Source organism: Stegostoma tigrinum, chromosome 13, assembly GCF_030684315.1.
Source record: "Stegostoma tigrinum isolate sSteTig4 chromosome 13, sSteTig4.hap1, whole genome shotgun sequence".
Classification (NCBI taxonomy): Eukaryota; Metazoa; Chordata; class Chondrichthyes; order Orectolobiformes; family Stegostomatidae; genus Stegostoma; species Stegostoma tigrinum.
Window position 1 is genome coordinate 14,483,434 of NC_081366.1, and position 26,153 is coordinate 14,509,586.

The window sequence follows — 26,153 nt, forward strand, 5'->3', positions numbered from 1 at the left end:
GGGTAAACCGCAATATCCTTTAAAAACACAAAACGAGCCATCACTTTGTTTAGGATATTGTCGCTTTTCATCTTTAAATGCAGTTAATAATTCCTATAGACAGAAATCTTTCAAGTTTCTTTCTGACTGCTCAGTTCGTTGCATCTACAGTAATAAATGTGACAGATTAAAAGAAAAACCCTGATCATTTAATACCTTGTAAATTGTTCACTGTACTTATTTGTGGCAATGAAGTTAATTCAATCCAATTCAGTAAAACTAGCTCCTCGCCGTAAGGTGCAGGTGGGATTCTGCATGGCATCTTCAAGTGTTAACACTAACTGCTGAATCAGATGCTCATTGGTTAATTGTGAGCCACGTCGGGTTTATCAGGTACTATCCAGGTCTTCTTTTGGACTAACTTAAATGTTAACCATCTAGATAGTTGAATGTAGTGTACTGATTTCACACTCCTCCTCCTCACCTCATTATTATCCCCAATTACATGGTGACACCTTTGTAACATTTGGTGGCTTTTGCCTTTAAGTTATACCTGTTACTTCAGCATGTGATCCGACGTCATTGAAGTCACTTGTTCATTGATCCAGCAGGATCACAAATATCTAAATGTCCTGGCACCTCCTAATAATGTGTAGTATACTGTCAATCCATTCCCTGAATTAATTGAGAATCCCTTGATTGGACCTGAGTTGGAATCATTCAATGCCATGCCCTTACAAAGCACCCTCTTCATTAGTCTTCATGAACTGCTTCACTGCCAAACCAAATTTTGTTCATGTTTGGAGGTTAAGAAGAGGGAAAGAATATCTATGTTGCTCATTTGTGCAGGCAATGTAATCTGAGTGCTTCCCAAATTGAAATACACCATTTGAGAATTCATTTTCTGTTGACCCTTCCAGTTTTGTGGGCAGGGCATTGAAATATGTATAATCTCCCAATCTCTCAACTTTCAAATGAATTTTCTCAAGTGTTTTTCCTTGATTTTCATGATGGCTACTTAAATAGATATTTGTACACCAAATAGGCTCCATTTGTATTTAACATATCAAATCAATCGTATAAATCAAGAAAGCCAACAAAATTTTGGGAGAAACTCAGCAGGTGGAGGTAGAAGCATAATTACTATTTCAAGTCCAAAAGCTCTTTTTCCGAACCGCTTCAGTTCTGCGAACATTAGCTAAATAGTTGCTTAATCCATTGATGAACGATTCACCAGCACAAGTCCACATGAAAGTTGGACTGAAATGCTTCTCTTGAGAGCAGCTTTATTTGTGAAATTTCAGATTGAACATATTTGAATTTCCATTTGAGGTAGTAGCAAATTTGTCCCTTGTTTTCAATCTAGTGTTTTCTTGCAGCAATCCCAGACTGAACCCTCCCTGTCCAAAAGTTGAAGGACATCGGGATTTGTGTGCATTCAGTCAATGCCTTTTTCTCAGATGCAGTTCCACAAACAGAGGCCAGTTCAAAGTTAACAAGCTGTGTAATTTTTTACTGAGATTTGTGTGGTGATTATGGCCATTGAGGGTTTAGAGGGTCAACAGAAAGAAATCTAGGATAAACTTGTCTTTTTTCTTTAAAAATAAAATCTGTTGCAGCGCCCTTTCGACAGCAACCTTGCGACGCAGGGGAATAGACTAGCTACGTTTCTAAATTATGTAAGTACCCATGTGTGGTCATCCATGGTCCGTGCCTTTGCTCTGCGTGTATTCATTCTCATTTCATTTTATAGAAAGAGGAACATGATGCTTTCAAAGAATTAGGCACTGGGAATCGTCTTGCCACTTTTTTAAACTACGTAAGTATGTGTGATGATCACTTGGGTAGGACATACGCTTAGTAACCAAATGAATCAGCAGGTAAGCTAATCCCATCATTCAGGGGTGCCCAGTATATCTTTGTGGCTTATTGTGCTCTTCAACATGGGAGTAGGTGCAGACGAGGGAAGATGATCCTGTTATTGCACCTGGACATATTAGATCATTTGGATGCAGAGCAAGGAGGGAGAGTGGGCATGTCTATAAGGGACCATTCTATTAATTATGAGGACAGAAAATTGATGACACTGCATATATATGAGCAAATGATTTCCTTCACTCTATGTTACTCTAAGCACTGTGCCCAAGACAGTTTAATACAGACATTTCAATAGTGGCAAACATATTATGGGACCCAGAAATGGCAGCAAGAACTTTTTGAGTAATATTTACTATGCCTATATGTTACATTCCCCTGGCCAGCTATCCAAAGCTTAAACTCTGATATGCCCATTTGAATTATTTAGACTTGTACAACTCCTCTCCTCCTAAAATGTTTTACAAAATGGCACAGGTATGCTGAGACTGAAGGAATATGGGGCCTGAGGGTGGAGAAATGATTGAAGGAATAGGTTTCCAGTCAGCTTTTGATGCTTCAGAGGAAGATAGTAAAGAGGTAGCTGCAGAAATGGAAGAAGATGAGAGTCGGAGGAAGGAACAAAGGGAAGAGGCAACTACAGAGCACAAGAGAAGATTTTCCAACAGACTGGTGTGAAATTGTTCGAGCATAATCGATCTGTTTAATCTCTGAGCTGGAATACAACAGCATTAAAATATTAGTACGATCATGAGATAATAGAATGATATGGTCTACACCCGTACAGAAGGAAACCGTCAGCCCCAAGCCAGCCTGTGGAAGAAGAAATCTGCTGATTTCCATCTCCTGCTCTTTTCCAATAACCTTTCCAAATTAAATCAGATACTTTCTTGATGTTGTTGTGACAACTTTACACAAGCAGGGCATGCACAGGTCCACCACTTACAAATAAACAGCAGTGCATGGATTTAAATGTTATGCCTCCGATAGTGTCCAAGACTCAAAAGTCTTCATGGGTTCCAGCTGCTGCCAATGGAGGCAGTGTAAACATGGACCTCTGCTTCTGAAGGCTCGCCAATTAATTCAGCAGGAACCAGCAATGCACATGGTAAAGGCTGGAGGAGGGATTTACAGGAAAAAACAGCATTTGGGTTACTGCTTTCCATTTGTGGGCTTTCCTTCTTACCCCAGCTCTCTATCCAGCATCATTAAACATTATCACAAGCTGTCAGAAAGGAACCTTTCTGCTTGATCTGAATCCTAAAGGGGTTTCAGTGCAGTTATAACGTTAATCAAATAACTGTGGCTATTGACATCAAGGCATGGATATAGTGGTATGAATAAATAATGAATGATGTGAGTGGTTACCTCCTGAATGCAGTCTTCCAAGCATCCATTATCAGTGGAAAGGATGTTAATAATTTAATAAATAAACTTTGAATCTTTCCTGGCTCCCTGTCCTCTGCAGGTTTGCACTTATAAGAGGAAAATGTTCTGTATGCATGTTTAAAAGTATCTTGCTGATGATGGAATATTGACTGTTTAGTTGGGCGTATAAAAATATGCACATCCAAACTAATGCTTAAGACAAAAAAAAATTCAGAACATCCTGAAGAAACTCAGCAGGTCTGGCAGCATCTTTGGGCATAAAAATAGAGCTGAAATTTCATTTTCCAGTAACCCTCCGTCAGAGTGCTAATGTTTGCTGAGACTCATTCCTGTCTGCTTAAATCAAGTTCACCATTCAGAGTTGCTTGAGCAGCAGCGAATAACCTAAATCACAGGGAACATTCATCAGTCGATACAGCATTCCACTTCTTTTGCTAATGCTGACGGATGCTGTAAGATCGCACTACTTCATTGAGTTACTAAGTTGTTGCTGCACTGCTGTATTATATCTATCAAGGAAACCTTGTTAATAGTTGCATGGCCGATAATTAAAAGGCGAGCCAGAATTTTCAAAGTTGGAAAAGTGGAAGGGAAGATTTGCAGTCTAAATCTCAGCGTTGCTTCAAGCCACTCCTCAGATCTCAAAGAGGAAGGAAGGGGCATTGCCTCAGAAGCTGGAGGGGCTTTTATTCTTTGTAGTTGATGTGCAGATCACAGGCAAGTGATCTTTGAAAACTAACCCTCCTCTATTACAATGCTTAAACAAGATGTCTTTTTCTGAACAACAGAATTGTGGGCCTGTTAACAAGTTCTGGCATATGCAAGGAGCTCTAATATACTGAACTTCAGGAACACCAATGTAAAATTTCTTTATGACAGTTCAATCACTGAGCTTAGATCTACACAGTCAGGCTGAGTGCACTTATCCTATCTTCAACCTTTGAGAAGCAACGTACTTTTGATTATAGTCTACACACATGTCCCACTTAATGCATGCATTTGATGCCACCATCTACCAGTGTTCTGACATAAATTTTCAGCAGGTAGAATTGAAAATGCTGCAACAGATAAAAATAAAGAATTTAGTCCTCTTACATGAACCAGATAAAACTACTGCAGGGACTAGCACTGGAAATTGATGCTGGCAAACACAGACTTTCCTAGGAGCTACACATGCTAGAAAACCTATGCCAAATGGCATAGTCATGTTTATTTAGTGATGCTATCTGGTTTCTTTTGTACGATCCAACTGCACAGTTTGTGACCTGGCAACAATAGCGAGTTTTTCACCACTGATCTTAAGCCTCACCCCCGAAGAGCTCGAGCCATTGCAACCAGTTCTTTGTTGGAAGAGGTTATTGTGAGAGCCAAGTGATTCTTTATTATCTGATATGGGATCTTCCCCTCACTTTTACATTTCAGTCTTTCATCATTGCAACTTGTTTTTTTTTCTTTAATATTGATGCTCCTCAGAGCTTGTCAATTCTTTAAGCACCCAATACCTATGCCATCTTGCAATTAGTTTCATTTGACTCATTCTTTCACAGAAGCTCGAAGTTATGGAACTCCAAACCATCCTGGGTCTTATCTTCCTCCGACAGTCTTCAACAATTTAAAAGCTTGGAGGTGGGGTAACTTTGAATCTCATTGAAAATTGCAAGGGTTGGGGAGTGTGGTGGGTGCCTTGGAGTGGGTGAAAAATTGATGATAAGCATCCTATTGCCTTCAGATGAAAGAATGTTGACTGATGTATGTTATATAAGCAACAGCAACAGCTTGCATTTAAGTAGCACCTTTAACATAATGAAACACAGCAATGCACAGGAGTTGTACTGAATTTCATAGAAACTTCATCAAACAAAATTTATTGCCATGCCATATAATGAGACGCCCATATGTGTGAACAAAAGCTTGATCAGAGATGCAGGTTTTAAAAGTTGTCTTAAAGTGGGGAAAGATTGGTGGAGAAGTTTAGGCAGGGATTGCCTTAGCTTTAATTCCACAGCCCAAGACCTGGGCAGCTGAAGACACATACACCAATAATGGGTCAATGGAAATTGGGGAAACACAAAAGATCAGAATCAGATGAATGTAGAGACCTCAGAAGATTCTAGAATCCTAACAGATAACGGGGATGGCGAGAGTCAAAGCTATGTAGTGATTTGAAATCCATAATCTGAATGTCAAAGTCAAGATATTGACAAGCCAAGACCCAGTGTACCACTCTCGCTGAAGTCATCTTCTTGTTACCTATTTTGTGATGTACCTTCCCTTCCCTTTCAGTCCATGTGGTATCCTAGAACAATGCACCGTATTTTTTTATTTTTTCAATGAAATAAATAACTACCCATTTACGCCTCATACTCGGAACTTTTTTTGTAGGAGAAAGGTGAGAGAAAAGTAGTTACACGAAATGCAATGATTAAATAGAATTTACGACACTGAAGCAGTTCATTCAGCTGTGCTTAAGCTCTACGTGAATATCATACCACTTTAATTCATGAAACTTTGCTAGCACATCCTCCTATCATTTCATCATGCTTTTATCTAGATTTTCTTAACTCCGTCCATGTTTTCTCAACTAGCACCATTAAGAAAAAGGTTAGTGGAAAACATTACAAAGTAAAAGGATTAAGTTTGCCCCAGTACTGTTTGCATTTATTTACAGTTGCAAAGCTACCAGTTCATTTTTCTCAGAAATTGAATGTGACCACTTGATAAAGCCTTGTTTGGGTTCACATTCTGAGAACTATCACAAAGACTCTTACTGCCTCCAGCACTTGTGCTAAACCTGCCATTAGCCGAGATGCTGATTAGAATCAGACTACGATATGAGGTCTTGTACATCAGCCTACCCTTTGCTCTTATTTCCTTAATCTTATTGGATTGCAATCTCTGCAGTTTAATTTTTCCAACACCAAAAAAAATCTCTGAAAACAAGGAATAAGACTGCCCCAGTTAATGAGACTAGTTGGCACTCCTGATGCAGTCTGTTACCTCATTTCCTGTTTTCAGTGTGGCCAATAGTAACAATAGTTTCCCTTTTTATCTCTTTTGAGAATCAACTCCAACCTTACGGCACATCCTTCGAAAGTGAAACTCAAGGGGAAGTACTTTGAAGGTACTGCCTTTTCCTGAGAATGAACATTCACCCAACTGAAACAAGCAGAATGTGGCAGCAGATGATCGCTGGTAATTGACTCCTAAGAGCTTTCTAGCTGTGAGGAAGACACATTTTCCTCTCATCCCGCTGAGCTGCTGATTCAAGTCATGTAGAGTGCAGCGTTGAACTATTACTAGCTCTTTTGAGGTGATGAAGTTACTGCTAAAAGTGTCTAAAAGCGATTAACTGTGAAGGCTCTACAGATGAGTAAATTGGGTTATTGGGAAGACGTGAAGAAGTTTGGGTTCAGCTCCTTGAAACAGAGGAAAAGGTGATGTGAGCAAGGTGTTTAGACTGAATAAACAAAACAAGTTATTGCTAATTGCACAAGATTTGAGGTTCACAGTTGAAGACGACCTGCAAAAGCTCATTTTATGCAACGAATGGACAGGTTTTGGAATGCTGGTCAGTAGGGTGATAGAAAAAGCTTCAACAGTAACTTACTAAAGGAAATTGAAAAAAAATTGAAGCAGAAAAGAAATTGTTCAGTTATGGGAAATGAGCACCCTACTGAAAGATTAACTGGATTGCTCCTTAGGAGCAGCTTCAATGGGCTGAATGGCCTCCTTCAGTTCTGTATTCTATGATTCTGTTAGTCTTTTCCTGCCGCCACTCCTGGTGCTTTTCTTTGAGGCAAATTTCAGTGACTCCTTCTCAAGGCATCGAATGCAGGAAGATTTTATAAGGATTGAGTGGTTTAGCTCATTGTCCAGCACATATCCCGGAAATTGAAAGTTAACCAGAGAGGCGAGCCAAACTGTCAACTGAGTAAAAATATCCAGTGTGGCATAACATAACAAGGAAACTTAAAGGTTTGATGAACTCATGCCACTTAAAATGTTCTTGTTTGCATTGGTCAATGGAGTTTGGACTAGTTGGCTGGGGACAGTGTGGTTTAGGAAATTCAATGATGCTGTAATGCTTATCATCCCCATTGACTAATTATGATGGAGAATTAATGATAATTGTGAACAAGTCACAATAGCAGGAGGAGGCAATTGCAGAAAACCGGAAGAGAGTTGCCAGAAATGCAGACCTGTTGAAGCTAGTGGGGCAGAAGACAGTTGCTGCCCAACCATCATGAAATTACTACATTAGCCAAAGTGACCAGGCACTCATACTTAATATTCCCTCCTTGAAGGTTTTTAACTCTTCAGTTCTATTTTTGCATGATTTTTGCTGGGGTTTATGAAACTGTGCAAGATAACATCTCACAATGTAATTCGCCATCTGGAATACAAGCTGACTCTAATTCAATCATTTTTATACTTTTTGCATGTTTGTGCATCGGTACCACAGCCACCGTGTTTAATCAATTTTTAATGTCATTTTCCACCTTATTATCTTTGTGCTGAACTGATAATGCAGCAATGGAGATTGAAATAAAAAAAACAAGCAGCAATTGCTAAATGGACTGGGCCAGGAAATGCACAGTAGGGAGGCCAGCATCAGAAAGAGAATGAGATGTTGATGTACTGGGTAGTGTCTGCCTGATTCAAAGAATCACCTTTGAAGGAATCACTTCAAAGTATAAAGAAAGGAGGTGTGAGGAGGACCACAGATCAAGGTGGAGAGTTGACATACATTTTTACAGACATAGGGCCTGCTTTTAACTCACTCAAAGCTTCAGGAGTTAAAATCAGGTCCATAGTGTCCATTGAATTATGCAGCTTCCCTCCTTTTGTAACACCATGAGTAGTACATTCAGTTGCCATTACATAACAAAAACTTGCATATATGTAGCACCTCTAAAATCAGAAGACATCCCAATGTGCTTCACAAAGCATATTGGCATAGCACCAACAAAAAATTATTAAGTCATACACTGCAACAATGGGTTCTTAAAAAATAGCCCGTGCAAGTCCCATAACTTTGCCTTCAATTTGTCAACAACTTCAATTTATTGGAATCAAGATTTCTTACTTATTGGCTTGTCTTGTTTGAGATTTGTGGGTATAAAGGCATGATTGGGCTATTTTTGAGATTTTGTCTCATTGCTGGTTGAATGCCGAATCAAATATCATTCTTTTTAATCTGTACATTTCCTCCTCAACAATCTGGGTTCTCTTAAATATTGTCCTAGTTTGTCATCCATTTGACCTGCCCATTCTGTTGAAGATATAAGCAAGTAACACAACAGATTCTGATGCTGGCTTTCTTCCTGTGCTTTTATAGGAGTTTCCATTGTTGATACTATGTACCATTAATTTTTAATTAGAACAGATTTTTTGGTTGTATCAGGAGTGAATGCTGCCGTGGACTGGTTGTGCTGAGTCTCCTGTTTTCACGTAACTTTTATATATACAGTATAGAATGCCGCAGATTTGTTCTTGACGATCTGTGAAATGCAAAAACTTTCATTAAATTGTTCCCAGCAGCAACTAGTGTAAAATACTCAGTGTTGTGGTTTACCTTTGAAGTGGGGTCTTTATTTAAAGGCATTGAAATCATGCACTGAGCATCAGATTGTCTTTCAATGCCAAGTCAATGATAATAATTATCATTATGTTGGCTTGTCTACCACTTTAGGTGAATGGACTTATTTTTACTCATTGTATGGAAAGGGCTGTTTACTGCAATGTTGTTTCAGCACTCAGTTATATCTTCATGTAATGCTTCATGTTAAGTGTAATGTTTCTTTGTGTAATGTCCAGACGTCTGTTGTGCCATCAATGTTCACTGGCTGCCATGTTGCCTGCTGAATGCTAGAATTTACTATATTAACTGTTAAAGGTTTCATTTCATTGTTTCATGCTTTACTTAAAAAAATCTTTGTCATCTATACAGTTTCTGATCACATGATGTCTAAAAACATCAGTGCAGTTTGCTAAACAGATATTGAATATATTTTTGAAAGACTTTTTTTTATTGAACCCAGTCATGGTTACTTGAGATATGATAAGTAATAGCTAAGAATACACAGTTTTTTGATCTATATAGTGTTGATTGTAGCAAATATCAGTGGAGTCAGTCAGCATTATTGACCAAGGATGATAGGATCAAGACTTCCCTTTGCAGAGTTGGCCTTGGATTGGGAATGGGAGGGTACATAAGGCTGGAATTTGTGGAGTATGTCACTTCCCTGGAAGCGGACATGGTAATAGCAAACAGGTTTCTCTATTTAGCTGTAGTGACCATTGAATTGCGCTGACCTAAGAACTGGCCAAATTCCAGCCATTCTTCCTTGAGAGGGTCTAGCTCGTCAAGGTGCCTGTTCATTATGTCTGAACACATGCCAAAGGTAATTGTGCTATTTATTGACAAGGACCATGTTTATGGAGTCAATATTGAAAACCTCATTCAGTGAGATCTTAGAACTCAGTGAGCTAGTGTTCTTGTTCCAACTCTGTAGGTCTGTAATTAAAAGATTATTATATTAAGGTTAAATTTCATAGGATAAAGGGAGGGAAAAGCTAGTTTGGCTCTGCATGTTTGAGCACAATCCAGTGACTTGGTACGCACACATATTTTATTTCCTCACAGCTATGGCTTTAGCTATTGCTTGCTGTGGTTACATTCAGCTGCCCAGAATTCAATATTAACGGTAGAGATGTGAGAGATGGCTTCCAATGCCTTTGGAACCATTTCCAGCAAGAACCCAATGTTAATAGAGGACTAAAAAATAACTAATGAAGACAAAAGTATAATTTGGAATAGTGCCAGGTCTGAAACCACTAATGCATAGCTGTAAATGATGGAATTTTTTGCCGTCTCTCACCAAACCTCCCAGGGCTAACTATGTTGCTTTGTAGTGTGCTAAGTGAAAACCACGCACTTGCCCACTAAGCGAGCTAGTATGGTGTGACAGAATCATTGCTGGGCTATAATCACTTGTTTTCCTAGTATCCAAGAGGGCCACGGCAGAACCCTGCAATGCTGTTCTTGTTCACCCTGAGACGCAGCAGGTGAAGCCAAGAAAACAGAGCTCTTTGTGCTTGGACTGATTGTGAGGGGAGGGGTCGGGTGGAAACCATAAAATCTTTATTGACATTTAAAAGCAGGTAGAAATTTAGCAGGAAAGGTATTTCAGTTCAGAGATAATTGTATCTGAAAGAGAAAAAGGGTAGTTCAACATGTGACTCCATCAGAAGGTCGAACAAAAGCTGGGGACATTTTTAAGCTATGCGATAAAGCAGCATGAGTGCGAGCTCTGTTCTCTGTCATTAGCATTCACTGTACTATCATTGTTTGTTTTATACAAGTTGCTTATGGCGACATTGACTGTTTGCAGCTTCAATCTCTTGAACAGCCGGGTCTGGGTGCTTCAGCTGCATGCATTTAACATAAGTCATTGTTTCAAATCAAGATTGCCATAGCTTCAGCTGTATTCATTTAACATGAAAGCAACCTCTCCGTACAGTCATTTGGCACAGCATTTACAAATCTGTTTGCAATTCTATATACCAGATGAGTGACGTTCCAGCAGGAGGAGCCACAGTATTTCCTGACTTTGGTGCTGCCATATACCCAAAAAAGGTAACTGTTTATACCAATTTTATATTGCCAATTAATTGTTTGCTTTCTGCATATGATCAAGTGTGAAGTGGATAGATTCATGGTGTTCTGTTAAATCTCTGAGGAATCTGCCCGTTTATAATCATTCATTCTTAGCTTACTAACAAATCTAATTTTTTTTTCCCTCTGCTGTACTGGGCCCAAAACGTGGTAAAGCCTGCCACTAAATTAATTCTTCAAGTATGTCCATCTTACGATAAGCCCTTTATTTTAAGGTTAGAGAGAGACCACAATCTGCGCAATTCATATTATTTCTGATCCACTCACTGCCAAATATGGGAGAAAACAAACAGAAGGAATTACAAATCCTTTATGTTATGTATTTGATGCTTGAAGATTAACTCCAGAACGTGATTAACAATCAGTAACTTTTGAATTGAATTATTTTGGAAGACAAGCCTCTGGATAACTAGTCCCTGCTTGTAGAGCCCATCGTTTCCCTTCCTCTGTTAGTAAGGATGCCCTCAACTGCATCTCCCCCATATCCTGCATTACTGCCCTCAAACCACTTTCCACCTGCACCCCCAGCAACGATGATATATATAGTCCCCTTGGCCTTCTCGCTGTACCCCATCACATTCTGAATACAATGCATCAAACTTCGACATTTCGGCCAGCTACAATCAGACCCACCACCAAAAACATATTTCCCTTCCCACTCCTGTCTGCTTTCCACAGGGACCATTCCCTTGTCAGCTGCAAACTCCCCACCAAGCTCTCCACCACACCCTGTACCATTCCCTGCAACTTCAGGAGGTGCTGCACCTGCCCCTACACCTCCCCTCTCACCTTTGTTCAAGGCCCCAAGCAGTCCTTCCAAATCCAGCAGAAATTCATTTGCGTTTTGCCTAACCTCATCTACTGTATCTGCTGGTTCAGTTGATGGAATTTGATCTTCAAGATTTAATGAGTGGGAATAAAATCTGCAAGTTACACGTATCCCACCTGCACCCAGAAAGAAAGAATGTGAATTCTGCATCAAATGGAATTTTAAAGATTAGAGTTTTCTTCCATAAAGGACAAAAGAGGATGAATGGAAAGAAGATCTTGTGTAGCAAAACAGTGCTGGGACGAATGTCCCTTGCTTGTTCTTATGATTATGTTTGAAAGTAGCTCATGGATGTAAAGTATGGCTTTTAGTAGATGATGCTGTCTGTTGCTCATTCCATAGAAATTGCTCCGTTTCACTCCCAAGGGGTGGCACAGTGCCCCAGTGGTTAGCACTTCAGCCTCACAGTGCCAGGGACCCGGGTTCAGTTCTGCCCTTGAACAACTGGCTGTATGGATGTTCTTCAGTTTCTTCCCACAGTCCAAAGATGTGCAGGCTAGGTGGATTGGCCATGGAAATGCAGGGTTACAATGATAAGGTAGGGGGATGTGTTTAGGTGAGATGCTTGTCAGAGGGTTGGTGTGTATTTGATGGGCCAAATGGCTTGCTTCCACACTGTAGGGATTTTGCAATCGCCTAGACTACCTTTGACTCTAAACCCCAACTCATGTTGTTAAACTGATGCTGCTGCAGTTTATTTATTAGGGAACCATTTCTTTATCTCCCCAGTTGCCTGGAGTATATTTGGATATAGTTCCTAGCAATGACAGCTGAGTTTTCCAGCAGAACGTACTTCACCATGAAAGGATTGTTCCATTTCATTAGTAGAAATTTTCAATTGATCTAAACTGTTACTTGAATTATTAACAAAAGAAACACAGGACAGCTTCACTGTTTCTGCTAGAAAGCATTTTATCTGTCAATGATACGTTATAATTTTAAGGATACAATTTAAAAACTGGTTTGTTATTTTCAGGGCACAGCAGTCTTTTGGTATAACCTTTTTAGAAGTGGAGAAGGTGATTATAGAACGCGGCATGCAGCCTGTCCAGTATTAGTAGGAAGTAAATGGGGTAGGTGCTTACCTAATGTCGCTGTTAATAGCCACAGGACTGTTTATTTCTTTGGTTTGCATGTAATATGAGTGAAGAAAGTGACGTGCAGCTATCTATACATAAGGTTCTGTCAAAATGTGCACATCCTTTTGCGGCAAATAAACTCTCTCAACTTTCTTTCCATTAAGTACTGGTGGTGAGACATAGCTGTGTTTGCTAATAGAATCGTTTCTTTTCCTGCAGTGGCATTGTCCAGTGTGGGCTAAGAAGCCTGATACAGGAAAGCCCAAATGCAAAGTCAAGCATGTAAAAGCAAAATGTGGCAGATGATGGAAATCTGGAAAAAAACAGTGCTGGAGAAACTCACAATAAACTGCCTTATTCTCAACACCAATGAGTCTCAGTTCCAGCCTTAAGAAAACATTTCTGACATTTTTTTTCATTTCCCACACCAATTACCCATATGACACTCTGAACACAATTGACACTTTTGTGCCAATTTTGAACCCTCTTTTATTAGAAGCAAGTACCCAGATGTACAATTCAGCCTCATCTTCAGTTGTTCTTTGGAAGCTGGTATTCTATTCTTATTCAGTCATGAGGTGTCCCTGGCAGACTGACATTTGGTGCCCATCTGTAATTGCACTTCAGAAGCTGATGGTGAGCCCCCTTCTTGTACTGCTGCTGCTCTTGTTGTAGGTTGATCTACCATGCTGTTATGAAGGCATGTTGCTTCCCTAACCCTAACCCTAATCACGGTCAGGCTGTTCATTTTTCACCCTAACCCGACAGATGAAAAGCCAGACTGCAACCCACAAGACTAAATGAACAACACGTCCTGAAATAGTGTGCACTGACTTACCTGCCCAAATAGTTTGAGTGGCTTGCTAGGCCATTTTAGAGGGCAGCTTATTGACCAGACAAGGTGAGGCTGGCAAATTTCCTTCCCTAAAGAACATTATTAAACCAAATAGGTTTTTGCACCAATCCAATATCTTTCAAATAGTTTTGCTGATGTGGGCTTGTAATTCCAGATTTATTCTTATTTTAAATGAATGCATATTTTCATTTTCCTGATGAGATTTGAACTCACGTTCTATAGATTATTAATCTAGTAATATAAAAACTGCAGTATCATATCCATGTCCACTCATTTTTCAAGGATCCCTAAGGTAACTAGAATTAACTCGGTGAGGAGGATGCTTAATGACTTATATGAATCTGTGGCTTCATTGGGTGAATACAGTATTCAGTGATAATTGGGGTGCCTCCAAAATCAATCTCATTATCCTCTGGTATGAAATAAGATACATAATAGATGAAGCATCATCTATGTTACGGTTGGATTGTAAAACCAAGCCATTGACTTTCACAAGTTGATGAGGAATTTTAAAAAGCCAACAAACCTGGTTTGCTGGAGCTCACTTTCTATTCCAGGGAACAGCCCTTTCTCTTTGATTAGTAATCTCAGTAAGTTGTATCTGAACATATCTCCTCAAAAGTAAAAATTGCCAAAGTTGTAAAGTTCAGCATGGAAGAACAAAAATGAGTTCTTATTACTGTTTTTTTTTAATTTTGGAGTTGATTTATGGAGTTTTGGTCTCCTTATTTAAGGAAAAGTTGAAATGTAGTTCAGAGGAATATCACCAGTTTGATGGTTGGAGTTTAGAAAAGTGAAGGGTGACTTGATTAAAGTGCGTAAGACCCTGAGTGTTTTTGACATGTTGAATATGGAAAGGTTGATTTCTCTTGTGGGTCAGTCCAGAATTATGAAGGTAGAGTGGTAGATTGTCTATATGGACTTCAACAAGGCATCCAATGACCATTCCACCTGGTAGACCAGTTAGTAAGGTTAGATCACACGGAATCCAGGGGAAGCTAGCCAACTGGATGCAAACTGGCTTGAATGTAGGAGACAGAGGGTAGTGATAGAAGGTTGTTTTTTTTTTCGGATTGGGTGCCTGTGACCAGCGGTGTGCTGCAAGGATTGGTTCTGGATTCCCTGCTTTTCATCATTTGTATAAATGATTTGGATGTGAATTTAGAAGGTACATTTAGTAGGTTTGCAAATGACACCAAATTTGGAGGTGTACTGGATAGTGAAGAAGATTTCTCACAGTACAGTGGTGCCTTGATCAGATGAGCCAATGGGCCAATGAGTGGCAGATGGAGTTTAGTTTAGATAAATGTGAGGTGTTTTTGGTAAGGCAAACCAGGTTAGGACTTAGACAGTTAATGGTAGGTTTCTGGGAAGTGTTACCCAACAAAGACCAAGGAGTGCAAGTGCATAGTTCCTTGAAAGTGAAGTCACAAGTAGATAGGTGCTGAAGAAGGCATTTGACACCTGTATCTTTATTGGTTGGCCCATTCACTGTAGGATTTGTGAGGTCATGTTATGGCTGCACAGGACATTGGTGAGGCCACTTTTAGAATACTGCATTGAATTCTAGTCTCCCTGCCACAGGAAAGATGTTGTTAAACTTTTAAAGCATTCAGAAAAGATTTACAAGGATGTGGCCGGGGTTGGAGGGTTTGAATTATACCGGGAGCTGAATAGGCTGGGACCATTTTTCCTGGAGCATTGGAGGCTGAGGGGTGACTTTATAGTGGTTTATAAAATCATGAGGGACATGGATAGACTGAATAACCAAGGTCTTTTTCCCAGGGTAAAGGAGCTCACAACTAGAGGGCATAAGTTTAAAGTGAGAGGGGAGAGATTTAAAGGGGACGTGAGGGCATCTTTTTCATGCATTGGGTAGTGCAGATATGGAGGTGGTGGAGGCTGGCATAATTGCAACGTTTAAAAGACAAGTGGATAGGTATATAAATAGGAAGGGTTTGTCGGGATAAATGCTGGGAAATGAGATTTGATTAGTTTAGGATATCTGGTCGGCATGGACTAGGCAGACCGAAGAGTCTGTTTTCATGCCATATTACTCTAAGACTTTATGACTGTGTAAATAGGACACACTGTTTTAAAATTAGGTGTTGCTGTTCAAACAGCGATGCAGAGCATTTTATTCTCAGGTTTGTTTGACTGAGTAAATGTATTTAAGGGTGAGGTAGATTGATTTGTTTACCTTACATGAATCTCAGGTTATCAAGGGTAGTTAGGAATATGGAATTTGAAATACTACCAGCTTAGCCTACTTCTGATCCAGATTTGTATGTTTTTGTATGTACAATTCATCTGAATAATTTACTGTTCTCATACCAGATTACGATGTGTTACAAAGCTTCACGATATTGCTAATACTTAATTATTTATTGATTGTTAATTATTTCATTCATAGTTTCCAATAAATGGATCCATGAGAGAGGACAAGAGTTCAGGAGACCATGCGGATTGACAGAGGTGGATTGAACTGACAGGCCATGGTATTATCCCGATTTGTATTCCTCCCTTATTTTATCAGGACAGACAAACAGTCAGGATTTGATGTTTCTCCCCCTTCAATCAGCTCCTGCATTCCACTTCGATCAGATCACACAATTTTCATTCCAGTTGATTCTTTTTCTTCGCTCCCCCACCTCCACCTCGCCCAAAAAAACTGGACCCAATGATTCTCAATGAGAGGTGAAAAACACTGTTATCTTCAATTTGTCAGCCACTCCATACAAGAAAATCATTCAACCCATTTGGCAACAAGTATTAGATCTGAATGCTTTGCTGTCCAGGAGAAGACAGCAATCCTTTCCCTCTAGGAAAAGAAGTGGATGAAAAATGTCAGAGCATTCATTCATCCTTCCATCCTCTTACCTTATGAATTTCAGCAGAAGAAAATGTGCGGTTTGGACCCAAGGCTCCTTCACTTGGATACGGCTCCATACTTCTCTTGTTTTCACACATCAAAGGCACCCTTCTCTTGACCCATCCCTACCTTTTTAAGATGCTCAAAATCTTCTTGAAACAGTCCACTTAAGAAGAGTATTCACATGAAAATTGTTTGGCCATCCTAGCTTAAGCTACCTATTTACTGAAGAGATTTTCATTGTCACCTTTTTGTCTGTTAATTTTTGTTTTGAGGAATTCTTCAATGGACTTCTATTTTTCAGTTGATGAATACAATTTTGTCATCACATTCTAATCACCTTTTGCAAAATTACAGATGTTGAAATCTCTTTTAAGCACCTAGTTAATGCAAATCTCTCCTAAATTGCAACAAAACCGAAGTGCAAACAGAAAATGTTCTACCAATTTAGATCACGTTTAGTGACTACCTTGATTCTTTCCTATGTGTTGCACTGTCAATGAGTCCTGATTCATGGGTTAGTAAGTGGCAGCTTAAGAGGAAGACTCGTCACCACTTTCTAAGGCAAACTTGGAGGGATAGCCAACAAATGGAGCTTTGTCAGTGTTTCTCACAGTGAGAATGAAAGTAAGAAAGTTAGACTGCGCTGTGCACATGAATCTGACCAATTTGTTAGAAAACCATGAACCATTCCAACTTGAAAATCAATATTTTTGAGAAGGCTCATCAAAGATTCATGCTGAGAAAATTATACAAATGTCTTCAAAATCTATTTTGATAATGTCGGAGATAGCGAGAACTGCAGATGCTGGAGTTGGAGACAACACCGTATGGAGCTGGAGGAACACAGCAGGCCAGGCAGCATTGGAGGAGCAGGAAATTTGACCTGAACTGTCAACTTTCCTGCTCTTCTGATGCTGCCCAGCCCATTTTCGAAATGTTCCTTTTGTCCCCTTGACCCATCCTACCTGGAAACATATTTTCCCCCCATCTACTTGGGCTCCTGAAACTCCCACATCACTTTTGACCCAAGCAACAGGATACTTGTCACGGTCTATTCCTTACTGTAAATACAAATACATTGAATCTCTTACATTTTGGCAGGGAATGTAAGAAGCTTTCATACTTATTGGGAAAACAAAGTCCAAATAAGAGAAATGAGCAAAGGGATCTAGGCATCCAAGTATAGAATGTGGGCCAGAAGACGTGGGCTCAAATCCCACTATCACAACTTGTCTGAACAAGCTGATTACAAATATTTCAAATATAGAAAGTAATAATATTGAGTTAATTATAAACAGCAAATAAATCAATGCTGTTCATATCCTCAGGGGTAAAATTGAAAAGCAGTGGTCTTATGACCTTTGGGCTAGAAGGTCTGGGTTCAAGTCTCATCTGTACCAGAAATGTGTCATTACAGGATGATTAAAATTGAAAAATAGGGCATCAAGTGAGATGCTGGTGATAAAGTTGATTTGAACCACTGCATTAAACCACATTTCCTGGCTTCCAGATCCCTATGACCAGAATGATTGGAGTGCGAAACTGCCACACACAAGGAATAGTTCAGGTAACTAGGTCAAATAAGCACATGAGGGAGAAGGAGGTAGTAGAATACACTGAAGGTTAAGATGATGACAGTTGGGTGGAGCCCCTTATTGACAAAAGGTCAGCATTTATTGTGATCCCTGAAGAAGGTGTTGAAGGTCCTTGATGCAATGAAAACAACAGATGCTCAGACAGCATCCATTGAGAGACAGCAAGCTAATTTTTCGAGTCTAATGACTCTGATGACGTACAGATTCTTACACCTGCAGTAACTTGCTTCTTGATGTGATGCCTGGCATTCCACGTGGATCATTTTGTGCCCAGAAGAGAAAACAAGATAGATCTTGCCTTTGTAGACTCTCAACAAGAAGCAATCTGGTGATTCCTTTGGTAAAGAAGGACTTTATCAGGACACAATTTAAGATTTAAATATTTTTTAAAGTTTTAACAAGTCCGTTATCTCCCTACACTTTTGTATGGCTTCACCTATTTGAAAATCAAGACACTTATCCATCTTGTGACATTGAGTCTTGAAACAGAATGTGTCATCCTAGTGTAACTGAACTTAAATCTGCAGAAACCAGTAGATTGACTGTGGCCTGTAATTTCTATCCTTCAAGCACTGCATACTTCACCTTGACTCCTCTGAAAACCCGAAAGATCTTGAAATGCGACTGTAAATACTTTCCCTCATCTGTCATGTCAATCAAATAGACTGTTGGAAACCCGAAGAAACACAAGATTACCTGTGTAATTCTCTCTATGTTGCTTTTTACCAATTTCACTCCAAAGATCGGGGATGGGAAAGTTCTTCCCTTCCTCTGGGTTGTTGCAATTGCAGAATATTGATGAATTTGATTTAATTTGCTGTTTTAACTTTCGTTTTTGTTGCGTAGAGTTTCTTTAAATACAGAGTGGTTTTATTAACTTTTAAAGAAAAATCTTAAATGTTATTAAATTTGTTTTGGTTTTTTTTGTATGGAGCACAAGTAGCTCAAAGCTGTTGGAGGAAGTTGTGGTCCAACTGTTATCTTTGTTAGGATGAATGAATAAAATAAGAAAATCAGATGAATGGGGAACTTGCCTCTGGACTTTTTTGTTGTACTGTAAAATTTACTTCAACCCAGTTAGCTGATTAAATGAGCAAACATTTTCTACTTGATGTTGAGCTTCACGTAGCCAGTTAAGATCGTAAGATAATAAGAAATAGGAACACAGGTAGACCATTTGTCCCCTTGACCCTGTTCTACCATTCAACAAAATCTTGTCTGATCCAGTAAATCTCACATCTACTCACCTGCCCTTTCCTGTAACCTTTCATACCCCAATAGATCAAAAATCCATATATCTTAGCCTTAAATATACACAATGATTCTCCGTTAGGGAAAACACCAGGAAAAAACATCTTTTACCCTGTCAAGCCCCTTAATTTGTTTCAATGATATCACTTCTCATTCTTCTAAACTCCCGTGAGTAGAGTCCCAACATGTTTAGCCTTCGCTCACAAGGAAATCTCTTACTGGGGATCATCCTTGCGAACCTTCTTTGAACTACCTGCAATGAAAAGATATATTTCCTTAAAAAGGGGGGCCAAAACTGTCCATAGTACTCCAGATGCGGTTTCACAGCTCCTTGCACAGTTGCAGTAAGATGTTGAAGCAATTTATTGCAGATACTGGAATCTGTACTGAAAACAGCAAATACTGGAGATCACAGTGATTCAGTCTGCATCCATGGAGAGAGAGCAAGCTAATGTTTAGAGTCTAGTTGACTCTTTATTAGAATTGAAGTGTGGATGAGGCAGCATTAATGCTGTCGTTGGAGGGGCGCATGGTTTTGGGGTGGTGGGATATAGAGTGCTGTTGGAGAAAAGATGTTGATAGTTCAGATTGAGTAATCACAATGGTGTGTCTAACTGCCGGACTCGATAAGTGATAGTTCAGAGTCTCAAGGAAGGATGTAGTTGCATTGGAGACAGTTCAGAGGAGGTTCACAAGATTGATTCCAGAAATGAGGGGCTTGTCTTGACAGAGATTGAGAGATTGTTCTGCCATTCTCACATTACAGTCACTTAATCTGAACAATCAACATCTTTTCTGCACCAGCACTCTATACCATGCCCGCTTCCCCCACCCCCAAATATAGCACAAATGCTGCCCCATCCACACTTCATTTCAGCTGCGATGAAGAGTCATCTAGACTCGAAATGTTAGCTTGCTCTCTGTCCATGGATGCTATCTGACCAGCTGTGATCTCCAACATTTGTTGTTTTCAGTACAGTAAGATGCCCCTACTCTTACACTTCAACCTCCTTGATCACTTGGAATACTGCGTCCAGTTCTGGGCGCCCTATTATAGGAAAGATGTGGATGCTTTGGAGAGGGTTCAGAGGAGGTTTACCAGGATGCTGCCTGGACTGGAGGGCTTATCTTATGAAGAGAGGTTGACTGAGCTCGGTCTCTTTTCATTGGAGAAAAGGAGGAGGAGAGGGGACCTAATTGAGGTATACAAGATAATGAGAGGCATAGATAGAGTTGATAGCCAGAGACTATTTCCCAGGGCAGAAATGGCTAGCACGAGGGGTCATAGTTTTAAGCTGGTTGGTGGAAAGTATAGAGGGGATGTCAGAGGCAGGTTCTTTACGCAGAGAGTTGTGAGAGCATGGAATGCGTTGCCAGCAGCAGTTGTGGAAGCAAGGTCATTGGGGTCATTTAAGAGACTGCTGGACATGCATATGGTCACAGAAATTTGAGGGTGCATACATGAGGATCAATGGTCGGCACAACATTGTGGGCTGAAGGGCCTGTTCTGTGCTGTACTGTTCTATGTTCTATGTTCTATGGCCAACAATCCATCAGCCTTCCCGATTACATGCTGCACAAGTTGTTGAAGGAAGAATCCAAAACCAGTCTTTGTTTGCCATGTCAATCTGTAAATAAACCTGTTTCAATCAAATCAAATTAAAACAAATATCTCTTGATTCCATTGACAACTAAGTTCAAGGGCAGAGGGGGTAGGCAAGAAAATAGATGCCACAATCAGATTGTGCATATCAAATGTTGGAGCGAGATCAAGGGTCAAATGGCCTACTCCTGATCCAATTATTTTATGTTCACTCTTGTGCCAATAAGGGTACCATTTTAGTACATAATATCTTGCCAATGCCGCCATCTGTGTGTACCTAGCAGTGAATTAAAATGTTGAGCTCACCTTCTGAATCAGAGGCTTTGATTTTAACTGAGCGATGGACAGTTAAAACAAAACAGCTACTTACAACCTCTGTTCTCACTGTCTTCCTGCTGGGTACCAAAATTAACCTGATAATTTGAGCAAGTGGGTTCTTTCCTGAAATGTGGTGCAGTATAAATCAAAGATGTGAGCTGGAAGCAGTGACACTTTCTCTGTACAATTCCGGTCCCTTTCTTGAGGAGGAATGTAGATGCCATGAAGGCAGTTCAGAGTCTCAAGGAGGAATGAAGCTGCAAAAACAGAAGTTGCTGGAAAAGCTCAGCAGGTCTAGCAGCATCTGTGAAGAAAAAATTAGAATTAACATTTTGGGTCCGGTGACCCTTCCTTAGAACAGTTGCATTGGAGACAGTTCAGAAGAGGTTCACTAGATTGTTTCCAGAAATGAGGGATTTATATTATGAAGAGAGGGAGTCAGCAGATGAAGCCTATATTCTTTAGGAGTTTAGAAGAATGAAAGGAGATCTAATTGAGATACACAACATGCCAAATGAGATTGTGAAGGCAGATATAGAGACGATGTTTCCTCAAATGATGCAATGTAGAAAGAGAGATTGTAGTTTTAGGATAAGGAGTTGTAGATTTAAAACAGAAATGAGAAATTATTTCTCTCAAAGGGTTATGAATCGATAGAATTCACTTCTGCAGAGTGTGATGGACGCCAAAACATTGAGACAGATTGAGGAGATAGATTTTTAATTAGTAATGGGTTGAAAGGTTATGGAGAGCGGGCAGGAAAGTAGAGTTGAGGCCAAGATGGATCAAGCATGATTTTGCAGAATGGCAGAGCAGGCTTGAGGGGCTGAATTGCATACTCCCAGTCCCTAGCTCTGATGTTAGGCCAGACCTACCAGGAAGTGAATCTTCAGTCAGAAGCCCCTAAAGAGATAGTAAATTTTAAATTTCACTTCCCAGGAGGTATAAGAGTGTTTTTTTTTCCTTCCTTTAATGATTTGTGACCAGAATGACTTGCCATAAGTTACAGATCATCTTCAAAGCCCTATCTCACTTTGACTGACAACTGGCAGTTGTCATAACTGTGGTTTCCTTGACATAGTCACTTGCTACCAAACCTCTTCCTGTTGGCACAAGTAACGGACATAGCCAAACTCACAAAGTTAATTCAATTTCACTTCCCAGGTTGAGGTTCACTGTCCATTCCACAGCTCGCACGTTCGCACCACCCTTGAAATTAAGGGTGATAATCCTGGTCGTAGACATTGGTTGTCACTACTTCCTCTTTGCTCAGTTAGTGTCTGAACTAGGCTGCTAGCTGGCACTCATCATTTTAGTGATCTAATGATCCATTGCTCAGCAGGAATGGATGAACCCAGTGGGTTAGTTTATTTAGAATAGTAAAATACATTGTAAATTATGAAGTAAACATTGCCTCAAGCCATGCTGATTTCTGTGTGTGATAGTTTCAGGCACACAGCAAACTAACTGGCGGACAGGTTCACACAAAGCACATTGACTCACTTAAAGGCAAAGTACACATACAATTTTTTGATAGAACTGGAGACCTGAAGTACGCACAGATATTGCCCATAAAAGTTAAGACATTATGCTGGGTATTCACTTTACAGCACTAATAGTTTCAGGTTGTGATTGAGGTCCAAAATGTTGGATAAAAATTAACATTTATTCCAAATCCAAATCACACATTAATCAAAAGGTAGGGAGCAAAAACTGGAATCTCTTCATTATTAGATGTTCCTTAATCCTATGGAATTAGATTGAACATTCAGTAGAAACAGGCCATTTGGCCGAACAGTCATTATGCTGGTGTTTGTATTCTTCATGTATCTACTCCTCTTCCATATATTAATTTCAATTTGATCTGCTTTCTTCATTCTTAACTTCTTATTTTCTCATCTGCGTGTTCTCGTTTCCTTTGTAAAACATCCAAATGATTTGCCTCAGTCCCCACAAGTTCTGAAGAAAACATTTCCACTTACTTTCCCATTGAATGTATTTGTTACTATCTTGTCTGTATGGCTGCAGGCTCAGATTCTCCCAATAGTGGAAATGTTTGTTCCACCTTTACCCTGTTCACCAGATTCATCATTTTAAAGAATTCTTCACAAGTGACTTTTTAAAGTAAAATAATCACAAGCTTTTCAATTTTCCTTTCAATCTGTAATCTCAGTTCCGGAACCGAGCATCTAAATCTTTTCTGCTGGTTCTCTATGGTTTGTGTCTCCTTTTCATTGTACAGACAATAGAGTACAAGGATCTAACACGATGTAAGTGCAACATGAACAGAGTTGTATACATGAATTGAAAGTAAACAGAGCAGCTCTCTCTCCCCTTCCACAAGCCCCGAGGCTCCAGTCTAACCTGAAATTCTTGGCAACATATGCTTTAGGAACAGATGTGACCAATGTATTGCTCTATCTGACTGCACCTGACAAGGAGCCAAGAATATGAGCTGTGCTTTAGTTTTGAAAATAAATCAATAAATTCTCAGTGGGATACGTGTATTTGTCTGGTTCTTTTTACAAACTGCTGTCCAGTTAAATTTTGCATATCCGGTACTGTCACAGTCATTGACCTTATCACCAAAAACAAAAGCAGATATATTGTTTGGGATCAGAAGGAGCATGTCAATTAAGTGCAGTTTAAGTGAAATATGTGATGCTTACCTGCGAAAAATAAGCTCAAAGTGGAGCACTGGAACATAACCACAGTGTATGCTTTAAGTGAAGTTTTACAAGTATTCGGAGGGCCCATCTCAAAGCGCCTTCCCGCACTCTCATAACAGTTTCGAGAAGCAGTCAGCATTAAGATGTGAAATCTAATTTGCTATCCAGAACTGAAGAAAAGGAGTCGTTATGGCAGTGAATGCTGTCTGTCAGTGAATTGTTTCTTCCAGCTACACCACTTGATGGTCAGTAAGAGTGACCAACTCGAAAGAGTTTACAGTTTTGACATGCTTGACTAATGAAGAGTGTTCCACCACAAGATGACTGTAATGATGAATGACTCCCTGAAGGCAGTTTTCCCTGAGAGCCTAGAACTTCAGGTCAGTAAAGGGGGTCAGCCATAGACACTGACTCAAGACGAAGACATTTCTTCATTCACAGCTGTAATTCTCTGGAATTTCTGCTTGGCACATTTCACAACCTCTGAACGTGGCAGAAAACAGCCAATGAAAAGATTTTTGAGGCAAACACAGCACCCAGTTTATACACAGTTCCCACAAACCACAACAAGATTTTAAAAATTGTGTTTTTAGTGATGTTTTTTGATTAATATTATGGGCTAGGACACTGCAGAACCCATTGTCTTCTGCATATAATAGGATGGGATCATTTCCTTCCAACTGAGATCGGGCCAGGCCTCAGAATTTCCCACCACCAGCCAGCATGCAGGTCTTCTGCACTATCTTGCCTCTCTCCCAAAATGTTTTCAAGACCTCTAGGCTAGAGCAGAGCAGCTACCAACAAAAAGTGGTAAGTACAGTTGAAGTGACAAAGAGACATATTAACCTCAAGATATGATACCACCAATACCCATATAACTGCAGCATAACATCTTTATGCTCAATTCTTCTTGTAATAAAGGGGAACATTCCATTAGTATTCATTATTAAGTGCTAGACCTGCATAGTACCCTTCTGTGATGCATGCACTATATTGCCTAGATCTCTCTGCACCTTAGAATTCTGCATCATTCGCCATTTAAGTAATGCTCTATTTCTTTACTCTTCCTGCCAAAGTGAACAACATTACATTTTCTCACATGATACTCTACCTGCCAGACCTTTGCCCACTCGCTCATTGTAGATATATCTGTCTGCATCATCTTCATACCCATATATTTTGCTACCTATTCATCAGTAAAGTTAGCTACTACACCTTCATTTCCCTCCCTATCATTGGTATAAATTCTAAAAAGCTGAGGCCCCAGCACTGAACTTGAGGGATTTCACTCATCATATTCAGCCAATCAGATAGTGACCCATGAATACATAGTTTCTGTTTACTGCAAGCCAGTGAATCTAAACATGTTAATGTTATCCCGTACATTATGAGCTGCTTTGTTGCACAATAACCTATCCTGTGAATACCATCTGGAAATCTAAGTAAGGAATAGTCATAGGTTTGCCTTAATCCCGAGCATTTTTTTATTCCTTCAAAAGACTCCACCAATTGTGTACACATAAGCCCCCAGGTCCTGATGGACTTCATCCTAGCATCCTAGAGTTATAGAGTCATACAGCATGAAAACAGACACTTCAGCCTGATGCATCCATGCCAAGCAAGCTGTGTTTGGCTCATATCCCACAAAACCTTTCCTACTTGTGTAACTGTCCAAATGTCTTTTAAATTATGCAACTGCACCTGTATCCAACTTCCTACTTCCTAAATAACTTCCCCCCCCCCACCCCCATTTTTTGAAAAGTTGTCCCTTGGCTCCCTTTTAAATCTTTCTTCTCTTGACTTAAAAATAGGCCCTCTAGTTTTGACCACACCTACTCAATAGAACTAGCCTTTGCTATTCACCTCATCTATGCCCCTCATAATATTATAAACCTCTCAAGGCCACCCCTCAACCTCCTTCAGTCCAGTGAAAAAGTCCCAGCTTATCCAACCTCTCCTTCAATCCAGGCAACATCCTGGTAAATCTTTTCTGAACACTTTCCAATTTAGTAATGTCCTTCCTATAGCAGGGCAACCAATCCCGTACAACCTCAGCATGATGTTCCAACTCCTGTACTCAATGGTCAAGTTGAAGACAAGCATGCCAAATGCGGAGAACTATATAACTGAACCCCTAGGTCTCTCTGTTTGACAGCA

At 39.9% G+C, this 26,153-nt stretch overlaps 1 protein-coding gene across 7 annotated transcripts in view; it reads left to right on the top strand.

The window, feature by feature from the left end:
• Nucleotides 1-19,176, top strand: part of LOC125458205 (prolyl 4-hydroxylase subunit alpha-2-like) — a 90,311-nt gene extending 71,135 nt beyond the window's left edge. For 2 of the 7 annotated variants that reach the window (XM_048543233.2, XM_048543232.2), the window contains exons 12-16: nt 1,599-1,658; nt 1,733-1,798; nt 10,814-10,882; nt 12,727-12,823; nt 16,099-19,176. In XM_048543233.2, the coding sequence (XP_048399190.1) occupies nt 1,599-1,658; nt 1,733-1,798; nt 10,814-10,882; nt 12,727-12,823; nt 16,099-16,169 (363 nt within the window). In that variant the 3' untranslated portion in view covers nt 16,170-19,176. Of the gene's footprint in view, nt 1-1,598; nt 1,659-1,732; nt 1,799-4,790; nt 4,870-10,813; nt 10,883-12,726; nt 12,824-16,098 lie in introns of those variants that run through there. The other 5 variants (XM_048543235.2, XM_048543234.2, XR_007248793.2 and 2 more) reach the window with 4 other exon arrangements.
• Nucleotides 19,177-26,153: the final 6,977 nt, after the last annotated feature.